An 11,489-nucleotide genomic window follows, 5' to 3' on the forward strand; every position below is an offset into this window, starting at 1 on the left:
GAGTATTAAAAATATAAAAAACAAACAAAGAATATAGTGAGTGTTAATGAAAGAATTATTTTCCTTGACAGGAAAAGAAAGCAGAGTTACATTAGTGTGAAATTAGAAATATGGTCTAAATGTCAACCACAGATGAGATAAAAAGTGAAGTTATTTGTGCCAAAAGAAATGGACTATAAATTATAGAAGAAAATGTGTTTTGTTTATACCTAAGGCTAGATGCATAGTAGTTGCTTAGTTGAGGTTTATTGGCTGATTAATTTACAATACAATGAGAAATAAACCAGAGTCCCTAGCCCTGAGGAGTTTCAAAATACATCCTCCATAGCTTCACACATACACGCACGTGCACACACTCACACACCCTTGAATAGCTCTCATGACTCACCTCTGTCACCAGATTCCCTGTTGATTATTTAGAATCAACATGATAATATCAGCTCAATCCTGAAAAAGTCTTGCAGGGGGATGCCTATATAAGCTTTATGATAACTTCTGGTTTCTTATTAAAAGAGTCAACAGTGTCCAGGAAATTCCCAAAACTCTGCTTTCAACCTGTGAAGAAATCATTGTGCAATTGAGTGGTTTCAGGGAGAAAATGCTACTCAATTTCGGAAGCAGTGTTAGTTATCTTTTGAGTGAGCGCCAAGGACTCCTGCACGAGAGAGGTCAGGAGTTCTGTGGATCAAACTTCACATCGGTAGAAGGTTGCTTCAGTATGTTATCTCAGAAGTTCGAGAAAAACCCTCTGTAAGCACCCAGTCAAGAGTTGCTCAAGTGTTTATGATTCTTATCTTCCTGAAACCTAAGTGTGATAACTACTTCTGTTAGGGAGCTCAAAGTCAGGGGATATTAGAAGGGTGTAGAGGCCTCATTGTGGACAAACTCAACCAACCCTACTATTTCGCCTTCTCCTAGACTTGTCCAGTCTATATTCCAGTTAATGTAAACACAGACAACAGGGAAAGAACAGTTTTATCTTTCAAAAGCCATACCAGCAAATGGCTTTTGATTTCTTGCAAACATTCTTGGGCTTATCACTCCATGTTAATTGTGACAGTAAAACAATAAAGATTGAGATTTAATTTTAACTCATGTTGGTCAGTCTAGGGCAGAAAGTGAAGATGATGAGCTGGAGAAATATTAATCCAGGCTGGTTATTTAACTTCAGCCTCATTTTGAGAAGAGCACTATCAAAGGCACCCACTCAGCACCATGAAATTCTTCAGTTATATTTTGATTTATCGCCGGCTTCTCCTCATAGTTTTCACTCTACTGCTTTTACTGCCCCTGCCCATCGTCCTCCACACCAAGGTAAGTGAACCTGGAAAACAGGCTGACGGGTTTCTGATTTCTGCATTGCCCTTCCCCGTGGCTCCAGATTTAATTTCACTTTGGCAGACTTGTAAGCATTTTTCTGTTTTCTTTAAGTGTTGTCAGTCTATGAAGTCCAACATGATAAAGTCAGTGCATTTTTAACCCCTTAGTAAATGATCAGCAGACATTTAGTGAGCACTGTCCCTGTGCCAGGCATGATGGATGTCACTTGTTGGTACAAGGAGTCCCAGATTGATCACTTGCAAGCTGTGTGACTTGGGCAAGTTGCTTAACCTCTCAGTGCTTCTGGTTTTTTTTCTTTCTTTTTTTGTTTTTTGTTTTTTTTTTTTTAATCTTTATTGTTCAGATTATTACAGATGTCCCTCTTTTTTCCCCCCATAGTTCCCCTCCACCCGGTTCCCACCCCACCCCAGGCCCTCGCCACTCCACTGTCCACGTCCATAGGTACTGCAGACATGCATATAAGATCTTTGTCCAGTCTCTTCCCTGACCGCCCCCACACCCCCTTCCCCCTGAGAATTGTCAGTCTGCTCCATTTCCATGCCCCTGATTCTATTACATTCACCAGTTAATTCTGTTCATCAGATTTTTTATTCATTTGATTATTTGATTTACTTGTTGATAGATATGTATTTGTTGTCACTTTGTTGTTCATAATTTTTTATCTTTACCTTTTTCTTCTTCTGCCTCTTCTTAACCCTTCAGCATTTCATATAATACTGGTTTGGCTGTGATGAACTCCTTTAGCTTTTTCTTGTCTGTGAAGCTCTTTATCTGACCTTCTCTCCATAAGATTGGGAGAGTAATAGGCTTGTTGTGGGAATTAAGCGAGTAAGCACTCATCAAGCACTAGAGTGCTGGCTGGCGTGCAGTAAGTGGGGTGGTGTGGGTCCCCAATTGTGATGACGCCACAGCGGGTGCAATTCCCACTATGATGCCTTTTTTCTGAGTGGAGGAAAGCAAGTATTAATCAAGGTGATACCATTTTGCATTAAAAGAGGTTCCTTGTAATTACAATACTGTGGGCCCTCCAGCCTCCCTCAGAAGCTGGTCACCAATCTGGGAATTTCTATGGGAAATTCATGTGAGCCAAGGTCTCCTCTACTTGCAAAGCTGGCAAAGGGACTGGCCTCTGCCGCCCACAGCTGCAGCTTGTCTGCTGCCAGGGGCAACCACCAGCTGCAGCCTCTCCCTGCACTGAGGCCTCCTGGTCCCCTGTGGAGGAAGGGAAGAATTCCCCACCCCTTTTGATCAAACATCGAGCTGAGCCCCCAAGTTCTTATAGAATTTCTAGTGAAGACAGCAGGCACAGTCAACTGTTTTTGGTTGGGTTGGTTTTGTTTTGCAAATTCGGTGTGAATTCTCCTCCCCTCTCCTCCCTACCCCTCCTACTGCTGCTACTTCTGAGCACTCCTTTAGGAGTCTGGCAACCACTAGATGACAAATTTGAGTCTCAGACACAGGGCTCTACTCTGAATGCCCTCCTCCAACCCTCTTTGAAGATTGTTACTCCATCTGGCATCATGATGGCTTCTCTTCCCACTCCCCTGGTCCTGAAGTTCCCTAGACCTAGCTGGATCCTACCATGAGCACATCCTGGTTCCTATCTGGACCCCTGCTCTAGTGTCGTATCTCTTGGTTAGTCTCAGCAGTGAAAATAAAAAATTAAACCAGTTAAAACAAACTTAGGCCATGATTGCATATCATTTATGCTGCTTATTCAACATATAAATCCAGGACACTGATTATCTTCCATAATTTTCAGATAAAGTGAATATGAACTCTTCCAAAGAGAAAACAAGTAGATAATAAAAAGCAATGATATCAGTGCATAATTCATTAACTGGAAAGTATATTCTAAGAAATGCAGTTATTGATTTTTTTTCAAGGTGCTGTGATAAGAGTACATTAGGTCTGTGGGGAAACCGTGGGCCTGGCATTTAATGAACTGTGTTCCTCTTTCCTTTCCTTCTAATCAACTTATTTGTTAAAACTCGTCATGTTAATGAGAGGGGTTTTTGCTAGTACAATAACACAATTTCATTTTTTGGCTCCTCTAAATGCATAGACAATCATTTAATCAACTGTCAATTAAATTCAAAGAATATTATTTTAACTGTTGCTTACAATGAAAGCAAAACTTTTTTTTTCAGAGAATATGGGCCTTTGGGAGGTATAAAATTTAAGTAGATGCTTACTTTGACATAGATACAAATCAATGTATTATACCTTTCTGGTTACCAAACTGGAGAACCTTATGCTTCTAAACTCCCAGTAACAGAACAAATAAAGCAACAAAAAGTTGCTTTCAAGCAAAAAAAAAAAAGTCAATTTTGCTTTATGAAAACTTAATACATCTACGTGATCTAGAGCTAACAAACAATGAATTATTGACTGATTTTTTTTCAGTTTCCTACTGGTTATTGAATTTGATTGTATAGACTGACCTTAACCCTTATCTTAATTCCATCTCAAGTCAAAATGTGGCACCCATGATGGGAGACCTTCTGTGGTTTTTCAATGTACTGTTCAAAGGAAAGAGAAGGGATTCACTCAGAAGAGCTTGCTTCTGTTCCAGGAATTCTGTCAGCTGCTTTACCTAAATTATCTTATTTAACTTCATTATGAACAGTAAGACAATCATCCATGTTCTATCATTCTCACTTTATATTTGAGAACAATGATGCTCAAAGGCATGCCACTCAACAAGGGCCACATGGATATTGTGGAAACTGGATTTGATCTTGGGTTCTGTCAGAACTTCTAATTTATGTTTTAAAAGAGGTTTTCGTTGGTCTTGTCTATATTTTTGAAGATTTACCTTTTATTTTGAAAAGTTACATAAAGTGTGGCTTGATAATCATCTATAAACAACTCAGGCATTTCTCTTCATAATAATGCTTTAAGCAGGTCAAACCACAGAAGCAATTTCTCAAGTGACCTTATGCTACTTAATGTCTTCAAGATAGAAAATTGCAGTGAGTCTCACCACTGGGGATGGGCCTTGTTAACCAGAAGAGAGGTTCAGCTCTAATAAAGAACATGAGGCATTTATTTTAGCAAAAGGGTTGCAATGGGGAGAGGCAGACTCAGGTAGCAACTCAAACTGTGCTCTGGAGAGAACAAAATGTAACTCTTTCATGCAAGTAAGTGAAGGGTTGCTGACTAGATTAACAGGAATTGGTTAGTTTCAATATGTAAATAAGGGAGATGAAAGTCACAAGGGGGAGGAAGAGTAGGGTGTGTCCATACAGCAGTTCTTGGTCCACAAGCTTATGACTCAGCCTTGAGCTGAGTTTAGCAATAGGTTTAGCAACTTAATAGCAGTTCTAAGAATTGAGGCACAAGATGTGCATTGGCCCCACTTCCTTAACAGCTCCTGACTATCTTTGAAAGTGACTCTCTTAGCAATGCGTATTCTATTTTATTTCTCTACTAGAGGGCCAGTGCATGAAAATTCGTACACTGGGGGAAGGGGTCCCTCAGCCCGGCCTGCCCCCTCTCACAGTCTGGGAGCCCTCAGGGGATGTCCCACTGAGAGCTCTGCAGGAGGCGACCAGGCCGATCAGGGGAAGGTGACACCCCCAACACCACTGCTGCTGCCACTGCTGGCCGCCACGGCTGCCTGAGCCTTGGCCCAGCCCTTGCAGCAGCAGCCACCATCCCAGGCTTTGTCCAGAAGGATGTCTGGAAGACATCCGGTCAAATTAGCATATTACCCTTTTATTAGTATAGATTATCAGCCCATGAGAACTGAAGCAGCAGTGGGTCTTCTTATAAGTGTCACTTGATGAATGTCCCAGAGTCCCAGCTATACAAGCCGGTCATGTCAGCTTGTCACGTTGTATACCCCTTCCCTTTCATATCAAATGCTCACCATGAGTCATGGCATTAGGCTGGCATCTTGATATCTTTCAGGTGGAAGAGACTTTAGAACTGGGTTTCAGTTTTTATAGAAATGATAGTTGAGAGCAAAGGAGGGTGTGCCTCACCCCAGAAGCCCATGGGCATAAGTTGCACAGAAGCTCAAATTTAATCTTTATGAGTTGCAGTTGGCTTACACTTATCAGTGTGAGTTCCTGTCCAGTTCATCCTGTTTACAGCTAGGCTACAAAATACTACGCTGCATTTTAACATTTGGCAAGAAGAGCATTAAGAATGGCCTAGTCCTTGAGACCCTTTTCCTAACATTTCCAATCAACATCTGCCAGACTCTTGAGCCAGTGATTGCAACCACAACTGAATATCTATCTATCTCTTTATATCTCCCACAGTGGTAACAAGTATATTCCTAATACATTGGTGTAAACATTGCTTTACTAGTGGAACCCTATGTCCTTATCACTTTACACCGAATCATCATTAATGCCGTCTTTTTATTTTATTATTTTTTAAAATAGATTTTTATTGATTTCAGAGAGGAAGGGAGAGGGAGAGAGAGAAACATCAATGATGAGAGAGACTCATTGACTGGCTGCCTCCTACACGCCCCACACTGGGGATTGAGCCCACAACCTGGGCATGTGCCCTGACCAGGAATCGATCCACAACCTCCTAGTGAATAGGTTGATGCTCAACCACTGAACCACACTGGCTGGGCTATGCTGTCCTTTTAATTGTTACATAGACATCAAGGTCCTTCCCCAATTAGTAGATACTAATCAGTAAAACAAGCCTATAATGTAATTTCTATTTATGTAAATATTTGAATGAAGTTAATAATTGCACTGAATTTTCTCAGTTTGGAGAGGAAATTTCTTAAACATTCATAGATAAAAAACTTTTTGAAACTGGCCTAGGATACATCCATAGTTCCAGTGATATTCTCTGTGCAACATTGTTCTTTTGTGACTATTCCTAACATCTTGTTCATTTTTACTCTTCTCAGCACTTTGTGCTATTTCCTTATTTATTTTTCCAGTTCTTGGCTTTTCTTCTTATTTCCATAATGAAACAAAAAGATAAAAAGAGAAGTCCAGGTTTGAGAAGCAATAAGAGGAGAAAATGGAATAACAATTTTTATTTGTTTGTAGAGTGCATTTCTTCCCACTATGTCTCCATCTATCTAGTTTATCCATTAATTAGGACCTCTTTTTGAGATGAGACAGGGAAACAGCCACATAGCTATTGAGCAGCATCCCCCAATTGACTAGTTGTAAAACCAAGACCAGATGTCAATTTTCTTTCAGGTATTTCTGGATTTCTCTAGGAAATATTTTATGCCAAGAAAGACTTAAAAACAGAAGAGAATGGGTGAGCCAACACAGCAGGGCTTTAGTGCTTGCCAAAGACCAAAGGAAGCAGCCCAAACCTCACCTCTTAGCACTAAACTCAGACAACTCATAACAAACTTATTCGCCAAAGGGCAGGAGTTAGGGAGGGAAGAAATTCAGCTTTACGGGCCAGCTCTATTTCGTGTGCTGCTTCTTTCACAATAGATTCATTGTATACATCTTAAATTTCAAAATTAGAATAGAAATTATAATAAATAAAAGAAATGATACATCATGAGGGACTTATGGTGCTGAATCTAAATAAACTAAACAGATGGGAGAAACATACTGCTTGTAAAGACCTGTAAACTTTGAAGGAATGAAGGACCTACTTAGATGTCCGACATAGAAAATTGAAAATGTGTGGGAGAGGATTTAAATAAACTACAAGTGAAAGAAGAGGGAGGGGACAAATTCCAAGGAAACATAAAGAACTTTTAAAGGTCAAATCAAATAATTAAATATTTTAATAGAAACAAATGATATCATTTTAAATGTGGCTTTAAAATATTACAGGATGTAAGATAAATAGGAGGATGCTATAAATTCTAAGAAAGTGAATATTTTAGACACAGACAGCATCAAAATGATGGATGGCAAGAAAAAAAGAGAAAGTAGAACTCATGCTAAAAGTAATGTGGTAGATGAATAAAACCAGAAAATCAAATTTGATATATTTTTATCTCATGAATATTTTATGAGAACTTGCTAAGCCCAAAATGTTGTGCTTAGTGAACTGTGGGGTCTAAGCAGAGTTTAAATAAATGTTAATGCTTTCAAGTAGCTTGTACAATTGCTGAAAAGTCAATATATACTACTAGAGGCCTGGTGCATGAGATTTGTGCACTTGGGGGTCCCTCAGCCTGGCCTGCACTCTCTTGAAGTCCAGGAGCCTTTAAGGGATCTCTGACTGATGGCTTAGGCCTGCTCCCTCTGCTAAGCCATCAGTCGGACATCCTTAGCACTGCCTCAGAGGCAGAAGAGGCTCCTGTCACTGTGGCTGCGCTCGCCAGCTGTGAGCCCAGCTCAGGGCTTCTGACTGAGCTTCGCTACCCCTGTGGGAGCACACTGACCACCAGGAGGCAGCTCCTGCATTGAGCATCTGCCCCTGGTGGTCAGTGCGCATCATAGCTACTGGTCATTCCACCGTTCGGTAGATTTGCTTATTGGCCTTTCATTATATACTAGAGGCCCGGTGCACAAAAATTTGTGCACTTGAGGGGGGGGTCCCTCAGCCCGGCCTGTGCCCTCTCACAGTCTGGGACCCCTCAGGGGATGACCACCTGCTGGCTTAGGCCCACTCCCTGGGAGATTGGGCCTAACCTGGGAATCAGACATCCCTCTGGCAGCCTGGAAGCCCTCGGGGGATGTCCACTTGCCAGGGGGGAGCAGGCCTAAGCAGCAGTCGGACATCCTTAGTGCTGCTGAGGAGGTGGGAGAGGCTCCCACCACCACCGCTGTACTGGCAGCCGTCAGCCTGGCTTGTGGCTGAGCAGAGCTCCCCCTGTGGGAGTGCACTGATCACCAGGGGGCAGCTCCTGCATTGAGCGTCTTCCCCCTGGTGGTCAGTGTGTGTCATAGTGACCAGTCATTCCCAGTCACTCTGCTGTTAGGGTCAGTTTGCATATTACCCTTTTACTATATAGGATAGGACGGCAAATGTTTATCACACATAAGGTTGTGTACAAGTACAAATCATTTGTGCTATGAATGTGTAATTAATGGGTGGATAAACCTCTAACAGTCCCACTTGTCCATGACCTGCTGCTCCTATTTTCTTTGCCTCAGAGCATCTGCTACCCTTCACCCCATTCTTTGGCCTGAAACCTGTGTGTCATCTCAGATGCTTCAGATGTTCCTAAGCATCCATCACAGTCTTATATCCACCCCCACCCCAATCTGCTTCCATAGCTTCATTCCAGCTGGCACTGCTTTCTTGAGGCTGACTTCAGCTCCTTCTTTCATGGACCATGTTCACACTTTTTCCCTGAAGTCTCCAGCCAGAGTAACTATTTTAAAGATGCCAACCTGGTCCTATTTTACCCCCAGTCACACTTTTGCAGGGTCTCCCTTTTGCATACAGGGGGAAATATTTAAACCAAACATGTATACACTGATAGATCTTTAAGATTTTGCCATTTATTTGTCCTAACAACTCTCCCCAAAGCCCCACTGCCTATCTCCCATTCACATTTCCCACACTAGCAATATTTCCCTATTCGCAGTCCCTAGAATACCCATGGTTAGTGCCTCTATCTTTGCACATACTGCGTCGTCTTCCTGGAATGCCCTTTCCTCTTGCCCTGTTCTTGGGAAAGGCAGCTCAGGCTGGTGTACAAGCGGAGTCTCAACCTCTATGTTCTCAATGCATCATGGATACATTGGCCTTTAGAGTATATATTCCATTTTGCCTTTATCCTTGCTTCCCATCTAGACTGTAAATACCTAAAGAACATGGAACACATTTAATTTGTTTCCTCCAGCACCAAACACATGCCTGTCACATGGTAGATAGCTGATAATTCTGATGAATTGATGATCTTTCATGACAGAAGGATGTGGAGAATAAAGCCAGATCTTGTAGGAAGGAGACGATGCAGGAGAAAGAATTGAAGGAAGGAACTTCAAATAGAGCGAAAAGAGTTACTAAAGGACAGACAAGAATGTTGGTGTAAAAGGAGGGTGTCTCTTCCACAAGCTCTTCTTGTCCTTCCATAATACACTTTTATACTTACTCTGGTAACAGTAATAAATGTGAATGCCTCATAACAACCATTAGAAATAGTCAATATTTTCATCCCCATTTTACAGATGAGCAGAGACTCAAAGAGGTTAAGAAATTTGCCCAAAGTCACACGGTTTATAAAGGGAGCAGGAGAATTTAAGGACAAGCCTGTCTGACTCCCAATGTCTTCCTGACATTACTTCTTTACATCAGACCTTTAAAAGCTGTGCATGGGCCGTAACCGGTTTGGCTCAGTGGATAGAGCGTTGGCCTGTGGACTGAAAGGTCCCAGGTTTGATTCCGGTCAAGGGCATGTACCTTGTTGCGGGGAGATGAGCAGAGACTCAAAGAGGTTAAGAAATGTGCCCAAAGTCACATGGTTTATAAAGGGAGCAGGAGAATTTAAGGACAAGTCTGTCTGACTCCCAACGTCCTCCTGACATTGCTTCTTTACATCAGACCTTTAAAAGCTGTGCATGGGCTGCCTTGCTCCATCGTTCCTGCATTTGCAATGACAGGAGCGTGTATTGAGATGAGGCTTCCTCTGCCCAGATTCAGAGCAACCACAACTCATGATTGACCAATAGTGAAGGCCAAGAAATAAGCCGTGTTTGTTTAAAACGCTGAGATTTAGGGACTTTTGCACAGTGTCTTGATTTATCTAGCATATTCTGAATAACCTCCCCAAGTGATTCGATCATGCTACCCCTGGCCCATTTCCGCATCAGTAAAATGAACAGGACTCTTCAAAGAGTTTTGAAAGTTAGCCGCGTGGATCAGCTGCCCCAAATTTACCTGAGGGGCTTGCTTAAAATCACAACCTCTGGGTGTGAAGTCCAGGATGCTGCTCGCTTAACAGACTCCTAATGTTTCTGAGGCAGTTATTCCACGCACTTCATTTTGATCAGACTCTAATGCATAGTCAGGTTGGAGAACTAACTGATCTCTATGGCTATTCCGGTTCCACTGGGTGCATGGGGAGTAAAGACAGTACATCCCTATTGCTAATGTGGAGACTAAATGAAAAGAAAGAGTTAAAAATTTCCCGGTAATTGGCACAATGCAGCCACCAGTTGTCTTTCCATGATCTCTATCTGATCTCCATTTGGCCTAAAAATGCTAGTTAGTTTTTCTTGACTTTGTAGTTTAGTTCCTTCTTACTCTTCAGCCCTCCTTCCACCAGATAATTAGAATCATTTCAAGCTTTGTCAGGTACATGGATTAAGTCTTGAGGAATCATTGCATGAGTGGTAGGTGTATCACAAACCATGCAAAGTCCTTGTAGGCTCCGTCAAATAATAAGAGTGTTTTTCTTGTAGCATACATATTTAGAGTGCATGATTTTTCTCCTTTCTTAATTGTGTTGTGTTCTCTTTAAAAAATCAGTTGCAGTGAGTGAGGCCTGTGATTGGTCCTACTTTTCTCAAGCTGTGCTGAGAAATCATATCCACACGTACTAATTCATCAGGCAAATTACTATCTAATATCAGTCAATATGTCATTAAAAATGGAAGGGAGGGTGCAAAAAATCCTATATTTTAAAGCTTATTCTATATTTCAGTTCCATCTGGAGCTATAATTTAAAATGGAGCCAAGGTGATTTTTAAGTATAATCAGTCAAGATAATGTGACAGTCAGAATTTGGTGGCGGTGGGTGGGGGAGGGGCAGAATTTATTCAAATTGCTGAATCATAGCTTCATTTGCCTTTTCCACCTGGGCAGCAAGTGCCCTGGCTTCCTGTAGTTGAGGTGGTTAAGACCGGATATGACCCTGATATAGTTAAATGGGGCCTAGGTAAGTGGAAGAATGTCAACTGTGGAAAATTAACCTATGCAGGTAAAATTTTTAGTTCCAATTCTAGTTTATTGGAAAGAAAGATGTGAGATTCAGGAATAATGTAGAGACATTCACCCACTGGAGTGAGAGTCAAGATATCTGGTGCCAGACAATTAGGAGATAAAATGGAAAATAGAGCAAGGAAAAGCAAAGAGGTACCTATGCTAAAGAACTTCATTCCTAGGACAGTGACTGTTTCATACAGAGATCAAGATATATGAATAAAAACATTGTAGCACAAATACAGAGAAGAAATATTCATTCATTTGTTAAATATTACTGAGCACTTACTACATGTCAGGCACTGTTTTAAGTG

At 41.4% G+C, this 11,489-nt stretch overlaps 1 protein-coding gene across 2 annotated transcripts in view; it reads left to right on the forward strand.

Moving 5' to 3' along the window:
• Window positions 1-1,187: 1,187 nt before the first annotated feature.
• The window catches only part of SLC13A1 (solute carrier family 13 (sodium/sulfate symporter), member 1), a 118,147-nt gene continuing 107,845 nt past the window's right edge, over window positions 1,188-11,489 (forward strand). For both annotated transcript variants that reach the window (XM_014549921.1, XM_005878862.2), the window contains exon 1: window positions 1,188-1,314. In XM_014549921.1, coding sequence (XP_014405407.1) covers window positions 1,216-1,314 — 99 coding nt within the window. In that variant the 5' untranslated portion in view covers window positions 1,188-1,215. The remainder of the gene's footprint in view (window positions 1,315-11,489) is intronic.

The sequence above is a fragment of the Myotis brandtii genome, unplaced genomic scaffold (genome assembly GCF_000412655.1).
Source record: "Myotis brandtii unplaced genomic scaffold, ASM41265v1 scaffold575, whole genome shotgun sequence".
Classification (NCBI taxonomy): Eukaryota; Metazoa; Chordata; class Mammalia; order Chiroptera; family Vespertilionidae; genus Myotis; species Myotis brandtii.